The 23,515-nt window shown below is 37.0% G+C and overlaps 1 protein-coding gene across 2 annotated transcripts; it reads left to right on the forward strand.

The window, feature by feature from the left end:
* The first annotated feature begins 2,921 nt into the window (after window positions 1-2,921).
* On the forward strand, window positions 2,922-22,719 carry ATP6V0D2 (ATPase H+ transporting V0 subunit d2). Of its 2 annotated transcripts, XM_005422875.2 has the most exons (8): window positions 2,922-3,125; window positions 10,003-10,174; window positions 12,017-12,195; window positions 14,890-14,969; window positions 16,829-16,906; window positions 20,142-20,318; window positions 21,707-21,784; window positions 22,284-22,719. In XM_005422875.2, the coding sequence occupies exons 1-8, from the start codon at window positions 2,996-2,998 to the stop codon at window positions 22,443-22,445; spliced, it is 1,056 nt and encodes a 351-aa protein (XP_005422932.1). In that variant the 5' UTR covers window positions 2,922-2,995; the 3' UTR covers window positions 22,446-22,719. The 2 variants fall into 2 exon arrangements, with proteins under 2 accessions (XP_005422932.1, XP_005422933.1); XM_005422876.1 differs by lacking the exon at window positions 16,829-16,906.
* Window positions 22,720-23,515: the final 796 nt, after the last annotated feature.

The following is a 23,515-nucleotide window of genomic DNA, read 5'->3' on the forward strand; positions in this document are numbered from 1 at the left end:
GTGTTAAAAAAAGACAAAATAGAGGAAGTTCAGAGAATATCTGTGGATATAGCCAAAACATCTGTAACACGGAAGGATTTTGTTTGTCACTTCTGAGTAAATAATCATTATATGTCAGATTTATTGTTAATTTTAGATGAGCTGAAAACATATCCAAAAATACTTTTTTTTTTGTGTTTCCTTCCAAGTTTTTCTCAGTGGAGGTGGAAAAACTAAAGTGGCTTACAGCAGTGTTATGATGACCTCTTGTGGTTAAGTAATATATGCATTTTGAATCAGTCTCTTGAAAGCTTCCAGTATCAAAGGTTAAATTCTATGCTTAGATCTGAAGAGCTTTGTGTTGTTAATGTTGCCTAACCTGAAACAACTCCTCCTCCCAAGCACACTATCAATATTTGTTTAGCTCACTGCTAAAAGATTCTTTTAAAAATATCTCAACCTTTGCACTCCACAAACATAGCAGGTGAGACTATCGTGTTTTCTCACATGGTAATTTGTTAAAGCAAATTCACCAGCCTACCTAAATAAAATCATTACTATGAAACCCAATAATATTTAATAAAACTGTGCCCACTACAAGTGTAAAAGAAACTATTTAAGCCACTCATTATAAGAAATAAGATTATATTGATAGACTGCAATGGTAGATATTGAAAATACATATTTTTGCATAAAATTTTAGTGCATGAACTAACTATATGCATCATGTTTAAATTGCTGTTAAAGCTGTCTCTTTTCCTCAGCTTTTCTTTCAACAAAAATTAGAGAACTGAGGATTTTCTGATGTTGCCAAATGCAGGCTATCAATCTGGATCAAATTACCTGACACCTTATCCCTTAGTAGATAAAATTGCTCAAGACTTTATCCTGATTTTCCAGTTTCCTGAAATCATTCAAAATTACACTGATTTCATTAGACCACTTTGCTGAGTGATTATACTTCAAGTGATGGTCCCATCAATATTTATAGACCCATGGTATTACTTTCCCACTGGAGGATCACCAGTGGTGGTATTCACACCTGCCAGGCAGTATTAACATGACCTTACTAAATTTAGGATTTATTGCAAAGCCACTTCTGCACTGGCTCTGCTGTCTGAAGCTCTGGAAGCTCATCGGGAGCACAACCTTGGACTGCCCCCAGCTGGAGGTGTGCCACGTTGTGACACGCTGTGCTTGCAGCTGGGGGAGCCTGAACTCAGCTGCTGTGAGACCTGACTTGTTTATGCAACAACACACACTTTGGAGAGCTGTAGGTTAAACCTACACACTGCTCTCAGTGTACACTGCAATCATTATCAGCTCTCCCCATTTCTTTTCTTTGAAAAGGTGAAAAACAGAGGCTGTTGGGCAAAACATGCTGGAACAAAGCAGACAACAGCAACAAAAAAGCAGTTAAAATGTGGTTATTGACACACGTCAGTAAGGAAGCACTGATGGCGGTCATGTATCCTGAAAAATCTCTGAGTTTTGAAACATCATTGACAAAATTCTCCTGAAAATTTCTTGCATTAGGAGGTTCTGAGCACTGCTGGTATGCGGACTTGGAAGACAAAACCAAATTGTTTGTGTGGGGGAGGGAAATGTTTTGTTTCTATTGTTTAATAGGCCTAATCTGTCTCATTCTTCTTTAGCTGGGTTAACTCTGCAGTGCTAAGAACTGACTGACTTAAAACTGTAAACCCAGTGTATGAGGAGCAAGCTCCAATACTCTTGGCCCCATTGAACTTCCAACTAAATACAGTTTGCATGTCTGAACATGCGATTTTTCAAAATGTCTAAATGCTGTCATTATTTCCCCCGCTATAGGTTACAGGTGGGATAATATCCAGCCTGAGACAATTTTAATTTGACCCTCGGGTGCAGTTTATTGCTTCCCTGGCTCAGCATAGCTGCCCAATAGCCACTTGTTGCCCATTGGAGACTCCCGACCAGCCAGCCGGGAAACCAGCCAGCTAGTGACCTTCCTAGAGGAGGTAGGGGTGGCTGTTTTGGCAGCAAATATGCTGGCATCTTGTGCTTCATTGTGTAGCCTTCCAAGCCATGCTGTGCCAGGAGCAGCATGGTATAGACGGGAATCATCTAGTGAGTACCAAGGTCTCATCAGTTTCTCCCATCCTAGGACAGGGGAGAAGGTGTCATAGTCACAGCCTTGTCCCACCAGCTGCCAGCTCACAACTCTTGCTGCAGCCACATTTCAGCACAAATGTCAATAGACTAGCCATGGTCCATGCCTTCAGCCAACACCATGCACCAAACATGTTCAAAGCTCTGAAAAATGAGTGTGTGTTTTTAGGTTTGGGTGGCACCCTGGGACAAACTATGGTTTTGAGGCAAGTTCTGGATACTGACTTTCAAGGACAATGAAAGTCAAACACTTAAAAAACCTTTCACCTTTGCACATCATCTAATGTTCGCACTAATTATTAGAAGGTTCTTATAATTCGTATACATATTTGGTGATAGAGATGAGCTGCAGAAAATTTCCAGCAAACAAAAATGTTAAGAAAAGAAAGCAATACAGGGACAATACCAAATCATCTAAGCTCCTAAGCTGTGTTCTGCTACAGACTACTATTTTACTGCAGAAATATTTCCTCTATAGGCATTCTCAGATAACTTCCTGTTTATAATACAGTTTTATTCAAGCTTTGTAATGTTCTTTCTCATTCTCCAAGCAGTGCAGAGCATCCTTGCAAGCAGGGGTTAAATCCTGTACTTCCTTTTTGGCTTCTCTTCCAACAATAACAAGTTCATTTTCTGGCTTTGACAGGAGGGAGTTGGATTTACTGGCTGGCTGTTGTGTAAGCATCCACTGTACTGGAACTACAGTAGGAGCAAGAAACAGGAAGAAACCAGTTGGTAAAACACAATCATAGGCTGGCAGGAACTCCGTGACTATTTATCACTCCTTCCAAAGAGGGGAAAAACAGTTGGTGGCAGATATTCAGTGCCATCAAGTACCCAGAAGAGAGATTAAAGATCTTTTTTCTCCATGCCAGGATACTCAGAGTTTTACTTCAATGTGGACCATGGCTACTTGGAGGGTCTGGTCCGAGGGTTCAAAGGTGGGATCTTGACAAGTGCGGACTATGTCAATTTAGCACAGTGTGAGACACTAGAAGGTAAGTGCTGGTTTATCTTATTCAGGAAGAAACACTGTTGCTTAGGTTTCTGAAGAAGGGAAGGTAAAAGATTGAACTACTGACAGTTTGTCTTAAACCCAGAGATAAGCCCCATGTCCTTTGAAGAACTGTTCTCATATTTAAGTTAATAGCTTTCCATAGACTGTGATTTCTGCGCAGGCTGTAATTTGCTAAGCAATGCAGACAATGGGGCTTTCTGATTTACTGATAAGGTTTAGAAATCTCTTTCACAGAGTTCTTATGGAGATTGGCAACCTTCTCACATATTTTAGCCATGCTATAGAACAGTTCAGGTTTGGAACTTTCATACCATTTCAGCTGTATAAAACAGTTTCCAAAATCTTGTTAAAAGCTTGCTATTTGGCTCTGAGTTTCTCTGTAAAGTACATGATTTTAGTAATTTGTTACTTCCTGAGTTTTAGGGCAGTGGTGAAGACTCTGCTTACCAGGAGCAGAAAACTAGACTCCACAAAGATAAAACTTAGGGAAAAAGGAAAAAAAAGGAAAAAGAGCTCTTTTCAAGGTGACTTTGCCACAGTAATAAAGAGAACACACAGTAGTTTCCAAAACAGCTTTCTGTGGCCAAGACTGGTCACAGCCTGATGAAGACAGACTTGTACCAAAGAATCATATGACATACCTTTAGACACTTGGCAGGAAAAAATGCAACAGAAAGAAATCACCTTTCAAAAGGAACATAATTTTCCTGACTGCAAAATAAAAGCTATGATTGTACACTCAATTTCTATAACTTGCAGTCTATTAGATCAGTTTGGAAAAGGAAGAAGGAGAATGAATAAGCTCTCTCTATTTTAAGCTTTGGCTGATTTGTACATGCAGTAATGGGTTTAGGAGTACGAAAAAGGGAAGAATGATGATTCCCATATCCAACAGAGTTTTGAGGCTGTCTAAACTATTAATATAAGTAATAACATAAGTCTGGGAAGATTGCTTGCCATTCATCTCTCAGATTAAAACCACTGCATTTAAAGAAATGCATGTAGATATTTACCTGTCTGCAGAATAAAGTTCCTCTTATAGGAATATGTTAAAGAAGAGTTTATCAGTACAGTCAATGGAATCTAGACACTATTGAACAGAGCAAGTGCATGTGTCTACTTCTGCTGATAACCAGGAGAGCTGATCCAGCTCTCCATTAAATACAGTGGCAGTTTAGGCACACAGAACAGATGTGTACAATCTCTCTGAGAACTGAAATCTATTCCTTACATCAGCTGGACAAAATCAACTGTTTCTTTACCCCATTTGTTCCAGCATTTGTGATGTATGCAACTTACAGACTCTACAGAAACTCTTGATATAGTATTTAATTGTTTAAGTGAAAAAGTCCTGCTGCGTAAGGATACAGACTTTGGAAAATGGTAACAGCCTCAAGCATCTATAAAAGACACAAAGAACAGATTGGTAGAATAACTAAACTCTGTTGTCACTTCACTTCTCCCTGCAAACAAACTCAATAAATTATGTTACCCAAAGCTTCATGAAGGAAAAAAAAATCCTGGTTGCTTCTGAATAAGAAGAAAAGATATAGAGTTAAAAACATATAAGCAAAAGGGATTATTTGTACCCTTCACAAAAGAATACTCAATTGTGTTAAGTTTAGAATAGCTAAAAAACCCCTAAATTTTAAGTCATGCTATAGGGAAGTTATTTACCACCATGAGGTAGTTTTCAAATATTTCTGATAGATAAACCTTCAATATTTTAATAACATGAAGCAGATGGACAGGTAACAATAGGGAGATAAAAACCATTCTTAATTACAATTTATAATAGGAAGAACAATTAGTTTTGTTTTTGAAACTTACTTTTTCTAGTGTTCATTCAATTTTAGAATGCAAATTATTTCATCAATAGAAGCAGCAGCCTTCATCATCCCTCCTACAAGCACATCTCTACCACCCACTATCACTTTCCCTTTTTCTCTATCCAGCTGCATCTCTTTCACCACTTTTTTCTACTTATTATAGACAGCTAACAGATTCCCACCATTTACCTACCAAATGTAATATTTATAATGAAAATATGAGAAATATAAAAATAATGGATTTCTACACGATGCTAAACACACTTATTTCTCTGCACATGTAGGATGCTGTAATACTGAACTCTCACTGTGAGTTCACAGTGCACCAAACCCACAGACTCCTACCTAAAGTAAATTTTTAAAGTAAATTTCATACATTGTCTTTTATTCAAATTTGAAATATTCAGCAAGAGGATCTGTGCTGTAGTAACGTGATGTTTTCTCAGTAGTGCCATCATGTCTTCACATTAAAAGGTAATAAATTTACCCTATTCTGCATTCTGTGGCTTAGCACCACACCACAAAAAATGGCCTAAGCTAAAAACACTATAAATATGGTAAAACAAACAAGCAGAAAACAAAAATCAAAACCACTCAAAGTAACCCATAAACAGAAGCAAAAAGATCTTTTAATTTCAAAGTGGTTTTGGTATTTCTAGAGATGAAACCATAACATCACTGCTGAAGAACCATAAGAAAAACTTTAGATTAGTGGTTTACATCTGCTTGATAATCACAGAGCAAGTGTAAAAGCGAGATGGAAATTAAAAAAGAAGACTGCTCACAGACCAATGATAGCACTGTGTCCTCTCAATTCAGGGCCATACCGACAGGAAGAAAGGCTTTCAGCTCCATTTAGACATCCTCCTCAGCTTGGTTGAACTATGATTTCCATGGAGCCGCCTCATGGGCTGCATGCTGGTTTGGTCTTATGGCATCACCTGTTTTAAGGGAATGAGGTTCCCAGAGCAACCTTGCTGACAGTTTTGAAGTAGAATATGGGGGTGTGGGAGTGTAGAGGTGTTTAAATGCAATGTTTTGTTCTTCTCTTGCTTTTTATCTGTGATACAAAGACTTTGCTCTGTATAAAGGAGGGTAGGTCACAGAAGGACAAACATCTGAACTCTGGGCCGGACAGAATCACTGACACAAGTTTACTTCACTTGCCAGAGCCAGGGCCTGCCAGCACATGGTGGCTGAAATAACAGTGTTAAGGGAAAGAAAACTGAAGCTAGTTGGTTATTGCTATCAAAGTGAGGGGTCAGACAAATTACTGTGAATTTGATGCCAAGAGACTAGGTTAACATTTTGTTAAAGTTCTCACAATAGTCTTTGATCAGGATCATTCCTGTCTTAACTGCAATCATCTTAAACCAGTCTCCCTCTGTGCTCTAATTCCTTTCAGTCATACTTTAGTTAATTCTGTTTGTTTGCTATTCAGTTGTGAGTAAACTCATATAATTATTTAAGGTCATATTTTTCCTATAAGTTGTTTTCCTGCATGTAATTTAATGAGGAAATAGACAATGCAGATGGATGATAATCAAAATGAATGGATGACAGCTGAAATACAGGAATTTTCTTCCCTAGGGATCTTTAGGACAAAGGCCAGAGTCTTGTGTAGGTCTCCAAGAGACCCTGAGAAAAGGAGCAGCTACTATCAATAAAAGGTTTTGGTGAACAGGAATGTCTGAGGCCCTGTAATGCTCAGCCATCTCCTCCTGCTGAGTCACCAAGTCATGTCACTAGTGCAAGTGTCTGACAGCAATGGTTCCCAGGCCTTATTTATGCCAGCAGCAAAGAAAGGACTATAATTTAGGTCCACCAGTTCAGTCTGTGAGCTGCACTGAACTCTGTCTTCATGTGTACTCTGATTATGACATTCTTGGTTGATATTATATGGTATTGGAGATTGTGGATGATTGTTTTGGCCAAGACCATGAGATAGAGTGGAATATTTTTTCTTACACACAGTATGCATGTTGGCATTTATTTATTCAGCTAGATAAACACATCTACAAAGCAGGCTGTGTAACTGACAGGGTTTTAAACACAACATTCCTGGGTATAACATTTCCTCCACAGCTTTTGGGAGGTGGGTGACTCTATTTAATGAATTATAGCTAATATTTTTCGTGCCTTATATTAAGGTATTGTTTATGAAGGCACTCAAATCAATTCAGATAACTGAGAAGAGTAACAAAGTCTTGTGAAACTACTCTCAATCAGCAGGTTTTTGTTTCTGTTCATTTTATGATGATGTTAATCACATTTCAGAATGGTCAATAGTTGGGGCTGATATTTGAGTTTTACAGTCTGCTTTATGTAATTAACCCCTGAAAAGTACTATGTTTGAAAGGCATTTACACAGTGTGGCTAAAAGTAGATCTCTGTGGTTCATCTGAAAAGGAATTGAGAAAAGGAATTGAGCTCTGCATCTCATAAAGTAGTATTATCTAATCTCAGCATATGTCAAGTATTTTTGTACTCTTTGCAACAAAAGGAGAAATTAGGAAAGTTTTCACAGGAAATGTAGGTGTAAAATCAAAATATTAATGAACTTTTAAAAACTTGGTCTTACATAGACTAATTTCAGGGTATAACTGCATTTTTATTTTTCTCTTAGTCTTGCTTACCTTTCCCTCTTTCTTCAATTGTGTTTCTTTTTTCATATTTGGATTCTATTTCTCCTCTCCCTACATGGAACTTTTTTGGTACTGAAAATATGACTTTTTCTAAGTACGTTATGTGATTTGATATGGATTTGATGAATAGGTGATATTCGGGGGATAAAGAACTGGCTGAGTGGTTGCATCCAGAGAGTAGTGGGAATCCAGGTAGAGCTCAGTGCTGAGCAGTGCCCCTGAAGGGTCCCTTTTGGGAAAAGTACTGTTTGATATCTTCATCTGTGACATGGACAGTGAGATTGAATGCACTGTCATGTGTTTGCAGGTGGCACCAAACTGAGTGGTGCAAGTGACACCAAACTGAGTGAGTGGTGCATGTGATACCAAACTGAATGAGTGGTGCAGTTGACACAACTGAGGCACAGGATGTCATTTAGAGGGACCCAGCAAAGCTGGAGAAGTGAGCCCATGGGAGTCTCATGAGATTCAATGAGGCCAAGGGTAAGGTCCTGCACCTGGGTTGGGCAATTCCTGGTATCAACACATGCTGGGGCAGGAAGGAATTGAGAGCAGACGTGTGGAAAGGGACTTGGATGTCTACTACTCTTTGACAAAATGTCAGACATGAGCAGAAAATGTGTGCTCACAGCCCAGAAAACCATCTGTATCCTGGGCTGCATCTAAAGCAAGGGAGGGAAATTGTTCTCCTCCTCTGCTCTGCCCTTGTGAGACCCCACCTGGAGTATTGTGTCCAGCTCCAGGGTTCCCAGCTCAGGAAGGACATGGGCCTCTTGGACTGAGTCCAGAGTAGGGCCACAGAAATCTCTCCAGTAGGGCTAGAACATCTCTCATACAAGGAAAAGCTGAGACATTTGAGACTGTTGATCCTGGAGAAGGTTCTAGGAAGACTTTATTGCCAGATTTCAGTACCTGAGGAGAGTTACAAGAAAGACAGAGACAAGTTTTTTAACTTGTTGTAATAGGACGAGGGGCAATGGTTTCAAACTAAAAGAGAATAGATTCAGACTAAATATAAGGAAGAAATATTTTAATAGGAGGGCAGTTGAACACTGGAAGAGGTTGCCTAGAGAGGTTGGAAACATGCATGGCCAGATTGGGCAGGACTCTGAGCAACCTTGAGAGGCAGCCAACTTGCATAGAAGACTCTGAAGTTTATCTTAGTAAGCTACAGTGCTAAACGTAGGCATCTGCTTCACAATGTACTAGTTCTTTTTCTTTAAGTCTCAGTGTAGGCAGCCTTATTGCATACTAAGGAAGTATACACATAGGGAAATAGGCAAAAGTAGCTACTGTGCTGATAAATGCTTACCTTGCTAACTGCAAATAAATTTCCTTATTTCCATTAGTGGGAATGTTGCTGTCCTTTTCCCTAATTATCAGTTCAGATTTCACATAGAAATCTAATTATTAGAAATGCCCAAATCATATAACAGAATTCCAATCTATAATTTAAAATAGTTTTAATATAGCATTTGAACACAATTATGGATTGCAATGGGGCCTTTTCTAAAAGAAAACGTTAAACTGCTTTGAACAACAAGAAATTATTCAATGCTTGCTTATGCCTCATGGTAAAAAATGGCTAGCAGAGAAAATTTGTCATGTTAATTCTAGGATATCATGAAAGTTTCTTTTAACTTTGTGGTCAAAACAACTCATTTTCCCCAGTCACCAGGGCTGAGAGCTCCAACAAAAAATGTCACAATGACCCAAGTTTCTGGAACAGCTTCTTAGGATTTACTAGTAGCAGCCATAAATCAGAGAAAGCCAAACCAGAAATGCTAAGAGAGTGTAAACTCTCCCCTTTCAAGTGCTCCACTGCAGAATCCATTTGGAGTCCAGAATGTGTGCCAGGCAAGATGTGTTTCCTTCTCTTCTTCAGGCAACCTGAAAACAGAAGATTATAATCTTACTTGAGATTTAGATGTTTCATGGGAATATTTAAGATCTTACCAAAGTTAAAGGATTATTCCTATTCCAGTCCATGAGAGTGCAGCAGACAAAATAATTGGTACATTATAATGGTGCAAATCAGTGAAATCGAAACATTGAACAAACCTGATGAGGGAGGGGCTAGAGACACTAGTGAGTAACAGCCTATCTGGTATGTCTGAAAATGAAAGCTGATGGTGAGATTTCTGACAAAGGCATAAATTACTTGTTCCTTCCTACAATATGCAGAAAGTCTTACTGGTAAAAGGCAGTACAAATTTGCATCAATTTTGCATTTACCCTATATTATAGCTATGCAAAAAAATTTTCAATACAGTATTATCAGTTGCTTAATATAAAAGTGCGTGAGAAATTAACTTTTTTAAAAAATTTGGTTGCAGACAATGTGATAGTTTATCCTTATGATCTTTCCTGAATTTAATTTCAGATCTGAAGTTACATCTACAGACTACGGACTATGGCAATTTCTTGGCAAATGAAACTGGCCCTCTTACTGTTTCCACCATCGATGAAAAACTGAAAACAAAACTACTCACAGAATTTCATTACTTTAGAAACCATGCTTTTGAACCACTTGCCACTTTTCTGAATTTTGTCACGTAAGTAATATTACCAAATATTACTTCGTACCACACAGAAAAGGTAGTTTAAATAGTATAAATGAAACATATTGGAATTTGTATTTAAGTTCTAAAACAGCGAAATTACTTTGATGCTGCTACATTTGCATTCTTTACTTGCTAATATAAATTCTGAAACTGTATGTTATATGAAGAGCTGTTGTCTTTGCAGCTAATTATTTTAAAGAACAGAAGCAGTTGTCTTTGTGCGAACAGAGGCAGAAGAAGTGGTAGAGATTAATTAATTTAAAAATGGTTAAAATTTTCAAACACCGTCTAGGTCAGACAAGTTGAAAAACTACGTTTGGGAGAGGGGATGTGATTCATGCAAGATTAACAATTTCATGATGCACAGGGAAGTGATTTAATTCCTAGGCATGTAGCAAAGTGTAGACTTTTTTAAAGGGGGAAAGACAACACATCCTACACCTGTCATAATTTTTATTCGAAACAAATGAATAAAAACCAGGAGGACTTTATATGGTACATTGCAAGGTACGTAGATCCAAGTAGCTTTATTTGAAAGTTCAGCTGTTGTTTGATGCTGGATGAAGAGAAAGCTCTGATCTCAATACCATCATGAATAGATGAAACTTGCAAATGAATGACTTAAACAACTTTAAGAACAGGGATTTGCTTTATAACAATATAACAACATGGACTAGCTAAATACCTGCATGATATTTTACCTAACTATTTACTCCCCTTGATCTGATACTTTTAATATATTTTAACAAGAACAATGAACTGTTCAACTAAATTTCAAGGAGCAGTTTTATAATAAGAGTAAAAAAGAAACAATTATCATTTTTTTTCTGGTCATGTGTAGCTGACTAATTTTAGGCTGATATATTAACAGGATCTTAAAGGCTGTCCTAGGATGCCTGTGGGCATGCAATATTCACATTTTGTTTCAGGGAAATAAAAACGAAAGCATGAAAGTTTTGGCAGTTCTTTTATCACACTCATTGAAATAAATGTATAGATGCGTATGCACAGCCTTTTCTCACTGTTGTTTTTTTAAAAAAATGGATATACTGGCTAAGATATTTCACACAGATCATTGAACTACATTCCACCAGATCCTCAAGTCCTCTTTCCATATTTTGGGTGAGAGCATATAAATCCCTGTATATTTATAGCTGTGTTCTTAGTCAACAATGCATACTCAAGACTGGCATTCAAGGGAGTTATGCTCCCATTTCCTAGTCACTGACAAGACTCATCATCCCCTTTGACACTAAAACTGGTATGAAGCTGATAGAAAACTTCTACTCAAAAGAAAACTTTAAGTAATAGAGAAGAAATCTGTAAGACCCTGTTCTTAGCTCCCTCATGGGAGGATGTTTAAAGCTGAATGAGAAGAAAACCTAAGACTGGACCAACTGCATGAACTCTGCAGTTTTAGTGCTGAGATTCCTATCTACTTCCTTGTCCATGGTATATATGAAATTAAAAATCCCAGACTTGAAAACTTGTTAGCTCAGGTGATTTGCTTTGGATACCACTCATTGTCACTTATTACAGTGAATGTACATCTCAGCTGTTATGTTTATTATAGTCATGTGTCAGTACAACCTTCTTTAAAAATGTCCGTTTTCTAAATCTGTCATATCAATCAGGTTTAAAACTAGTGCTGTGTTATCTTCTTGCTATTTAAAAACTTCTGTTGATTTTTGATGAGCTATTGATACAGAATGAACATGCATTCTGATAATACTTTGGTATTATGGCTAATTTTCAAAAATTTTTGGTTTTTATTTTTTCAAGTGAAAGTTGATTATAAAAATAATTTATTTTTACTTTTTCTTTCCAATACAGATACAGCTATATGATTGACAACGTAATTCTTTTAATAACTGGCACATTACATCAGCGACCCATAGCTGAACTTGTTCCCAAGTGCCATCCATTGGGGAGCTTTGAGCAAATGGAAGCAGTCAGCATTGCCTCAAACCCCACTGAACTCTTCAATGCAATTTTGGTTGACACACCATTAGGTAAAACCACTAAATTATTTCTTTTATTTTTCTCAAAACTACTAATCCTGTATTCTTTAGAACAGGATGTTTCCCACTGGATATGCTGTGTTTTGGTAAAACAAATCTTGAACTGTAGATCAAGAACATCTGCAGTGGTGTTCAGGACATATTCTAGTAACATTTATTAATAGCCTCTATATCCACCTTGGGTAGCAGACTCAGAAAAAAACATGTTACTCAAGAAGTGCAAGGTATATATTTTCTATTCAAAGTAGTCACTGATTTAAAACATATATATTTTTATTTCAATTCCTACATTATATTAAAAAATATGTCTTTACTAAGGATCAAGCAGACAGCTACTAATAAATATTAGATGTGGTAGAACCCAGATTCCCTCTTGAGATTTGGACATGGTTCAAATATAAAGTCCTTTTTTTGAAGAACTAAATCTAAGCACAAAGCAAGGTAAAGTTTGGAGACATCACATTATAAATTAAGATGAAACTCTGCTCAATGTGGTGTAGCAGCCAATATGAACAAAACCCAATAGCCTGTGAAGGGCACTGAGAATAAGATAGAACTGGATGTATTTGAATGTATATGAAATCACTATGTGCTGTCATCTTCAGTACTGTGAGAGCTTTTGGGTTCTGCTTCTCAAAAAGGTGTGATAGGTTGGCCCCAGACAAAAAAAAATTTCCCAGCCAGCCACTTGCTCACCTTCTACTCTCAGCACAATGAGGGGGAGAAAAAAGGTGCAAAAAACAGATTGTGGGTTGAGATCACCCACAAAGTACTGCTGCAGGCAAACCAGACTAAATCAGTGGGGAGATTAACTTGATTTATAACTGATTTATATATGTATGACATAATTAATTACTGATCTAGATATAAGGAGACAAACAGAAAATAATGAAACATTTAGGGGAAAACTTGGGGAAAATACCTTCCCTCCAGCCTTTGTTGCTCCTTCATACCAGGCTCCTCTTCTCTACCCCCCTGTTATCCCTGCGGGTTACGCCACATCCCTCCAGACAGGCAGGGCAGTCTCAAGGAGCAAGGGGAGTTTAGAGCCATAGAATCAAATAATGGTTTGAGTAGGAAGTGAACTAAAAGATCCACTTCCAACACCCCTGCCATGGGCAAGGACCTTCCACTAGACCAGGTTGCTCAGAGCCCCATCCAACCAGGCCTTGGATAATTCCAGGGATGGGGCATCCACAACTTCCTTGGGCAACTTATTCCTGTCTCATCATCCTCACAGTAAAGGATTTCTTCCTAACATCTAATCTAAACTTACCTTCTTTCAGTTTAAAGCCATTCCCCATTGTCCTATCATTACATGCCCTGGTAAAAAGTCCCAGTTTGTTTTTCAGGTAGGCCCCCTTCAGATACACCTGCCCAACTGAGGGACGGGGCTGTGCCCTTGGTGGGTCCCAGCTGGAGCTGCCTGTGTCCAGCACAGCACAGTCCTGCCTTTCCCTCACAGAGGCCACCCTATAGCACACTCCCATCAGTGCCTGGGCACTGGCACACTGTACAGTGAAATCTGAGAAGGGACAGAGCAGGACAGCCAAAATGAACAGTGCTGCCATGTGTAGACAGACTAAAAAGTCCAGACTGCAGTTTGGAGTGGACAAAGCTGATGAGAGATATGGACACAGTTTACAGATTCCTTGGAGCAGTGGTTTGTTCATAGTGAGTTATGAACTGCTGCCTACCAAATCCTTCAAGTGCCTGTAGAAAACTACTTTTAAAAGGTAAACTAAACCACTGTTTTCACACAGCTGGTAGTAAATTTCTGGATTTTTTTTTCTAAACTAGTTCATAAAACAAAAAAGTGTTATTAGCTCTTTAAAGTCATGGGACAAATTTGTGGGCAATACATCTATAAGGAGATACTGAAGGGTACTCTCAGGGCTACACTTCCTGATATTCTCTATTCGAAATCTAGATGCTGGAAATGTAGGAAGGGATAAGACCACAAAACCTGGCCAGGCTCACATCTTCTCTGTAAATACCATCTTCCATTGCCACTGCTTAGGAGAACACATTTTCATATGGTGCTGTTCTGCCCCACTGGGATAGCTCAGGAACAGCGAGAGGCACACGTTGGTTATGAATATCATATTTTTAAATGGTCCAGCTGCACAAGTGAAATTCATCCACTGCCTCCCTGCTCAAAATCTTGCTCTTTAGTCAGTTCTGCCAAGGACCCATAAGCACAGATGGTCAAGGTCAAAGCATGTGCCCTCTATCAGCTGCAACCTGTTGCCTTTCCCACACTACATAGGCAAAGAAGAAAAGGGAAAATAGGAAAGAGGATCTCCTTAACAGTTGCAGAATACCTGCATGATTTTGGACAAAAATAATTTTCCATATCCCTCACTAGAAAATCTTCATAATAACCAAACTATATACTTTAGAGAAGATTAGGGCTTTCATTAGCATTCCCATATGATTCTCTCTGGAGACGTGGGCTCTGCCTGCAGCCCTGATTGATTCCCCTCACTGCAGATTCTCATTAAAAAGGAGGGGATATGAGGATAAGGGGAAAATCAAGCGGATTTTTCTTTCTCTCTTTTATATCACCCTTTCTTGTACAACAGAACCCTCGGATCCTTGTTCACACACTAGTGAGCAATAGACAGAAGATGCATATTATCAGCATGCAGATTTATACTGCTATGTTATAAACTCTGCTTTCAGCTGCATTTTTTCAAGACTGCCTGTCTGAAAACGACCTGGATGAAATGAACATTGAAATAATGCGCAACAAACTGTACAAGGCAAGTCTTTGAAACAAAATGATAATATTTGGGATTTACCAAATGTCTCAGCAAAGTAGGTCAGTATCATTAACCCTGTTTTATGGATGGGGAAACAGAAGTACGGCGAGATAAAGCAAGCTGTCTAAGGTCATCTGGTTGATTTCAAGTCCAGGAATGAAACCCAGCTGCTTCCATTTCTACTCCACTGTCTGGGGACTTTTCAAATTTTAGGTCTGCATCCAAATTCTAATTTAATATCTCGTTAATGAAAATACTCTAGATGTCAAGCTAATATCCAGTTCCAGATTTGTTTATGAATAACTCAGCCACCAAACACCAGAGAATTCTTACCTCCTGAGTGAGCCTAGACAGGCTTTTGGCTAATATTTATATTTATTTATATAAGGAAGATGAGATTTGAAAGGGCCTAATGGTTTTGAATCCAGCTAATATGATTTTTACTTAGGGATTTTGTATAATTTTCTTCCTTTAAAAACAATTTTTAGCATTGTTGCAGCACAGTGCTGCAAGGATATGCATTTAACATGAGCCTTGCATTTTCAAAGTACTTTACAAATCTTAGCACACAGGCCACTACTCTTACAATGGTCTCTTTAAAGGCTATACATACTCCAATCCATCAAAGGTTCCTCCTGGAGCATTCTCTTCAAAATCTTTATCATCTTTCTTTCACAGTGGATTCCCCAGATTGCAGGAAGTATTTTTACAGCGATCTGATTGTACTACGGGGAAAGAAAAGAAAATTCTGTTTGTCTTACAAATGATATTTATAAATTCCAAAGCTGATTTTTAATTCTTGAAACTTTTACTAATTCTCTCATTCAATACAACATCAATTATGCTTACATATGTTAATTTTTAATGTATTTTAATTCTTTCACAGTACTACTATACTAGACATGTTTCCAATTTGGTAACATACATATTTGATTCTTCTATCCTGTGTGGATATCCATATATTAACACTTATCAAATCTATTTTTTTTCTTCTTGCTCATCTGACTATTAGGGGGACCATTCTGCAAACACTATGAAATTATTAATAGATAATTTCTCCTTTACTTCAGCTGTCAATGTGATTGATTGCTTCTGCTCTACTATCAGATAGCAGTATACAGAACCTAATGCATAATTCTATGCAGTAGATCCCCCTTGAGATGTCTCTACTTAAAATTCACTTAATTGCATAGTTAGTGACAGCTTCTAACAAGATTGTGTGAAGTTGTAGCAAATGCATTTTAACATAAATGTCCTCTAATACAGCATTTTGGGAGATTGAGAGGCAGGCAGAACAGCATCTCAGATATTTAGCGTCCTTCCAGCACAGGTATTTTGAAAGGGTGCAGATGCCAGAATCCTTAATAGACCAGAGGGCTCTGCAGACCAGTATTACAGAAGCTTTGTCTGCTGTTCTGTCCTAATCCAGGGTTTAGGGTAGAGCAGCAGGGATTAGTTTGTGTATTCTCATCCTGCTGGCCCAACATCCATGGCATATGCCCAAATCCCCTCCTCCACACACTATAAATGAAGAGTTTCCTTTAGCCATCTGCTTATTATGCAGTGGAAGCTCAATGGAACTCAAAAAGTTCCTTCTTTAGAAAGCAAGTAACACATAATATTTTTCTTATTACAATTTTTGAAAACATTTGATCTCAAATTGTAAAAACAAGACATTTGCATTTGAATATTTCAGCTTTCATTTGAACTAAGTAATTAAGCACATATTTAAAATTTAAATTCATAGGTGGAATTATCAAACTTAATGGAAGTATTTAAAAATGAAGTTCATGGCTATGTGCAATCCTGGTCCAGGTCTTAAGCAGCATTTAAAATATTTCTCTTCTTCTTTCATGTAGTCTTACCTCGAGGCATTTTATAAGTTTTGTGAAAAACAAGGTGGTACTACAGCAGAAATAATGAGACCTATTCTTGAGGTAAGAAACATTCAGTCTTTATACATTAAAATACTCCACAATGTTGTCATAATTGTCTCACTTAGTTTTTCCTGTTCAATTTTTCTCCCTTTGCAAAGGTATCTGTGAAATGTTTGCTTCTCCTCTAAATATACTTGCTTTTTCTAAGATCCAATGAATAGCGTATTCAAGGATGACTTTCACCTTTTCACTAGAGAAGCAGCTAGACCATTACTAAGGAGGATCCAGTCTCAGTTAATATTTTTCTGTATCAGAGAGCAGAAAAGAAGAAATGGTTCAGTAATCTTAACCTGTTGCCCTTTAACATCCCTTTCCATTATGCAGAAAAACAAAAATTGTTGACTATTGAGTTTGGGAGAGCTAAATCCTGGCATTACTGTCTATTTACTAATCAATAATCTTCAAGCTTCATGGCATTGCTACATTTGTTTACTCTCCTATTAAAATTAGTGATTAAGGTTAGAGTTGAGTGACCTTTGGAATAAGTGTCATATAAAATGTAGAACAGTCTGTCTTATATTTTTGTCTCAACTCAGCAAAGTTTAATATTTTTTCCATGGCATACAAAGCTCCTAATGTCCTCCCCGCAAAGCATACATGCATCTAGTGAATGATATTTTTGTCTTTGTTTTTTTAATAAAAGATGCAGAAATTTCTGAAATTGAATTCTCAGCATTCAGGTCCCCTTTTCTTCTTTTTCTCACTTAGTCCATCACAATTCTTTGCAGAGGCTGACAGTCAGACCACCCACTTGCTTCCAGGAGTCTTTTTTTCTGGATAAGCAATTTTACACCCTGGAAACCAAAAAAAAATTACTGAGGGCTGATGACATCATACTGAAAGTTTGCATTTAGAAGACAGATAATAACCCTGGGAGCTCATTCCTGAGGGAAGAATGTGTCTGAATTACATTTTACAAAATAAATCCTAAAAGATATTGCAATTTCCTATTTTAATTAAGCAGGTCACAACGTTTCAATTTATGCTCTAAACAAAATGCTTCTAATCAAGTTAAATTGAAGAGAAATTAAATATTTTGACTTTTCTTAAAAATAAAAATCAAGAGACTGGCTGGTTGGCTGGCATAGTTGATTCAGATTTTTCAGAAAGTTTGTTTTTAAATAGAAATTCATGCTCAGCGCAGATTACTTACTAATGTTAGTTTAAGCATGTGGTAAAACTCCCTTTATATCAGTGGTAACAATTTAGCCTATGATAAGCTTCTTTAAAATCCCTATCTTATGTCAATCAGCCAGGAGGATAAACTTTTCTATAGAAGATTTCCTTTTCTATAACATTTTATTACCCTGAAGAGACACATAGAACAGACTGCTGATGGTTGGATTCACAAAAAAACCACAAGTTAAATTATTCAAACAAATACTTGCTATTTATTTTGTAATCTTATATGTAAGACTACCAACCTGACCTTACACAATGAGGCTAAGGTATTTAGCTCCCCAACTCCTTGACTACCACATGCGGTGCCAAACTTCCATATTAAGAGTGCTGATGATCTCTTTTCCGCCGTGGACAGCACATGCTGCATGTTTAGCCCTGATTCTGGCAAGAAACTGCAGGACTTCATTGCAGTGCAGCTAAAGCTGCTGGTTCAGAATTTAGCATGGGTCCATGCTAAATTCTGAACCAGTAGTTTCCCAGATGCAAACATGCACTAAGGAAATTGTCGTCCTCTGACTCCACCTCTACCTGCAGCAATCAAATGGACTGTCACCAAAGTAATTGCCTCATGGCCTTACTCTCTCTGGAAACCCTCATGTGCCAATAATTTGATGAGTTGCAAGGTCTGGAGGGATGGGAGTTATCCTGAAAATTTTCTCAAACTGGAAGCCACCAGAAGCAGAACCCACACCTGCTACCATGAGTTGCAATTGCCTCCAATGTTTTTTATCAACAAAATATTACACATCTAAGAGCTAGATTCAACATGGCTTTAACAAGTTAAAAAATAGAAAGCATTTGTCCTTCTTAAATGGTTTCAGTAGGTCTAACAGGATTATTTTTATTAATTAGGGAAATGAAGTTTGGCCCTGTTATTCATTAGCTAGAAATCTTTTCAAGCACGCTTATTTTCTTCTCATTACTTCTTTACTGTTTACTCCTTTCCCTTACTTCGAAGTCAGTGCCAGCGGGTAGCAAGTTCCTGTTATTGTCTGTTCTCATACACAAGAGTAGATGTGAATATGTGTTTTTGCTAAAGTGGCAGATTAGTGTTGCAAATGCAGCCTTATTATTCAAATGAAAAGAGCACCTCTATGCTCAAATATTCACAGCATAAGAAATTTTTTAAGCTGCCTAAATTGTGCCTATACCATATTTACTTCACTTGGCAAGACTTTCCCTGTGTAATCCCTGCAATTAGCAAGGGCTGTGCTGTTCTTAAAACATGAAAGCAAGGAATAAAGGAAAGAACTAAAACCATAGTCAATTTAGATCTCACGACAGAAGAAGATTGTTTTTATGCACTACTGTATTTTTCAGTCATACTATAAGAATGGTAAGTGAAATTTTGCCTTGTACAAAATAAGAACCCGAGGTCTAGACATTGGATTGCCTTTCAGTCTGCTGCTGCAGTGAAAATACAGATACTACAGGCATCTAAACCTGACAGAAGAAATATAGCCTTTTATTCTATGTATTAAAAATTAACTGTTATTTGAACCACTTTAAACTTTAACTTTGCAAGCAAATGGCCTCCTCCTCCTTATCAAATTATCATTTTAAATATGTGCATTGAGAAACTACATTTTTTTAGGATTTTCACTCAACTTTTACTATCAACAGCACTTTGAGTTACGGGCAGCACTATCGATTCTTTGTGCTTTCCTTTATCAGTTTTATTTATAAGATCATTATTGCATAATCTCACACATGAGGGTGTGAAGATATTTTTTCTTGTCAACATCTGGGTAACTAAGCACGGAAATGAGGAAGCAGCAGAAATCATATTTTTAGAACAAAAAACACAGAATAAAAACTGTAGTTGCAAAATCTTGTTTGATTTTCTAGTCAAAATTTAATGCATATTTGCAAAGAAGAGAGAGAGAATTTACAATTTCAAAAATAAGGTGTGTGTCCAATGCTCTCAAGTCAACTTTTTAAAAAAAATTGCATTTCCATAGTTTGACTTACTAAAAAACCCCAGAATATGCCCACTCTAATTTAGAATGAGATGTCTAATAACACCTCTTTATTCTTTGTTTTGCATATTAAGTTTGAGGCAGACAGACGTGCTTTTATCATCACCATTAATTCATTTGGCACTGAGCTGAGCAAAGATGACCGAGAGAAGCTGTATCCAACCTGTGGAAAACTTTATCCAGAAGGCTTGCACCTGTTGGCCAATGCAGATGACTACGAGCAAGTGAAGTGTGTTGCAGAATACTATGCAGTATGTAAACTAATTTATTAAAACAAAAAGTCAATATAAAAATAGTTAATTAGCATCTCCTGACATCAGCAAAATTGTTAAGAATATACACATAAGTTAAAAGAATTTCTGAGAGAGGAAAAATATCAGCAGAGGTACTAAAGTTCCCATAAAAAAGTGTATGGGATCAAAGACTTTTGATATGAAGAGTTAAGATTGAGATAAGACATTATTACATTAGTGCAGTACAAAGTTCCTCTTACAAGGATGTTTAAGTAAGAGCAAATCACATCTAGTAAATAAAACTCTTCCTACTCCATTAACTCTCCCCAAATTGAGTTTCACTTCATTGCTTCTGCCTCCAAGATTTTGGAGCATAGCCATACAGCATTTAAAACTGAGCTGACCAAACAATTCATGTCACAGATTAGTCAAACCTGATTTGTTGCCAGTATACCATAAAAATTCCCTTCTGAAACATTTTCTCTAAATCATTAATTGATTCAAAGAACTAGATGAAAATGTTAATATTGATGCAAATAGTGTTGTTATTAAAGATTAGTAATCTGCAACACTTGATCTACGAATTAACTGCTGTACTCTGTCTAACCATAATATTTAAGCTACCTTTAAGTAGGTACACAAAAAATGTCTATTCCTTTTTCCACAAAAAACCCCACAAAGATGAAGCTGTGCATCTGCTCCTATGCATAAAGAGAACATTTTAATCATGAGTTACCATGTCAGTGAGGCATGGAGCAAGACTGTTCACGAGATGGTGAGTTATTTAGATGAATTTGGGAACCATTGCAGTAGACCTCTACTACACTCCTACTTTAAGGGAAAAACAAACCAAACAAACAGAGGAGGAAATTACATGGAAATGTAATACTTAAGAAATCAAGTCAAATGTATCTGCACAGGATATTCCAGGATGACAAATCAGACTAATGGATTTGGATACAATATTAATGTAGGTAAGGTAAATACAGCTGACTACTGGAAATAAAAGGAGCAGCCATGTGATGATCAGAGTTCAGTGTTTTGGCTCCATTTAGAGCTCTGGCTCTGATGGATACTATTCGTACAAGAAGTTCAGTGCTCTCTGCCCAAAGGAGTGAAAGGTCACATGTCATTCCACAATAAGTCTCTTTTAGTGCCTTCAGCAAATTAATTTAAATTGTTGGAAATTATGATAAGAAATACAAGAACAAATGTGATTTTTCTTTCTTTTGCTGATTATATGCTTTTAACTTTTGATTTATGTAGAATTGTGGTCTATACAGGAGGTCTTCTATACAGAAAGATTACTTAATGAAGATTAATTTACCAAGTAATGTAAGGTGTTTGTGCTGCGCAGAATGCGAAAGTACCTTGTTTCCATGGACAGTGGTTGTCTGTGCTTTTAGGAATACAAGGCTGTGTTTGAAGGTGTAGGGAGTGGCACTGGAGAAAAGACACTGGAAGACGCATTTTTTGAACATGAGGTAAAACTTCTAGCCTTAAAATACATGGAATAATAACTAAAACAAGAATGAGGTACCAGGCTTTTGATTCTACTCTACTGCTTTCTATTCAATAACATGGATTTTTGATGGCTGTCATCATCTGGCTGAATCAAAATAGAATTTACCTTTTTAAATAAAATTAATCCTATAACATTCTTCTGAAGACTCTTTACACAGCTATCAATCCTGATAACCTATCCAAAAGCTATCTCATAAACACCACTTAATTAAATTTCTTTTGAGTAATCTACTAGAGAAGTTATTTCACCACTGTCTTTTATTTCCTGTAATATTGCTGTACTTTATTACCAAAATTATTCCACAGATGACATTTCAATTACACTGATGCTCAAGAGATTGCTAAATATAATCATGGTTGCAAAGCTGCAAGAAATCTTGAACATTAAAGCTACCATATAAAAATCCCATTCACCTTCCTTGATATTTTATCCTAACACTTGTTTCATCTTTTCTACAGGTAAAGCTGAATGTGCTTGCATTCAACAACCAGTTTCATTTTGGAGTATTTTATGCCTATGTGAAGTTAAAGGAACAAGAATGCAGGAATATTGTATGGATTGCTGAATGCATTTCTCAGAGACACAGAACCAAAATTAACAACTACATTCCAATTTTCTAAATCTGATAATCTATAATGCTTGAAAAGATGTATCATTTCATAGAAAAGAAGAAAAATCTTATTTCAAAAATTAACTCTTATCAGATGTTTTAAATTGTATTAATGAGCCTCCTTATATACATCACCGTAGGAAAAAAAGTAATGCAATTGGAGATATGAGTACTTCATAAGGAAATATTAATGGGTTTATTCACAAATTTGTTGGTAGATTTGTTCCCCACTGTGCCTATTTTAATTTAATTGATCAATAAAAACCTCCTGCAATGTCTTACATATATACTCTTTCTCTTTTGTGGAACCAAAATTTGTATCAATGACATTTGAAAAGCTATTTAATGTTTTTTTTTTTAATTAATGTTTTTCTCAAAGGGCAAATTAAACCACTACTTCCATCTCACAGGGTCTTTCTTATGGCATACAGATGGTATGAAGGACTTAAAACACAAATAACAGAGGAACTCTGAGATTGCCCTTAACAAGTCTGAAGGGGAAGCTTCCTGATCTTAATTGTGACTACTCCCTGTAACTAAATGTAGATAAGTAACTATAGTATCACTAAAATGTTTTTATTTCTTCCTTTATGATCAAATGATGAGCACCCTAAGTGTCAAACAGTGGGGGTCTGATCTAGACCACAGCAATAAAAATATCCCCTCCCAGCACACCTAAGAATTGTCTTTATGTATGCACTGGAGAAGATTATGAAACATGAATGAAAATGCCAACAAAGTCTGTATCAGTTTTACATCAGACACAAACAACACCAGCTCTGAGCTATTTGAGGACTGGCTAGGATCAGTAACTAAAAATAGAGGGAACAGTTGAAGCCAGATTGTAGCAGGACAAGATTAATTCTGCTGAAGAAAAAGGGAGGATTTTGAAAGCTTTATCAACATTCTGCCTTCCTACTCTATTCGAAGAATTTGCCCTTTTATCTTTCAAACAGGTCATACCTTGATTTTCTGCATGACTTCCCAGTTTCAGGCTGTACAACAGCAAATCTCACTCTTCAGCTGGCTGTTCCTCCAGTAAATATGATACAGAAATACAATCCATTTCCTGCTGAGTAG

This window comes from Geospiza fortis, unplaced genomic scaffold, assembly GCF_000277835.1.
Source record: "Geospiza fortis unplaced genomic scaffold, GeoFor_1.0 scaffold7, whole genome shotgun sequence".
NCBI classification, from domain to species: domain Eukaryota; kingdom Metazoa; phylum Chordata; class Aves; order Passeriformes; family Thraupidae; genus Geospiza; species Geospiza fortis.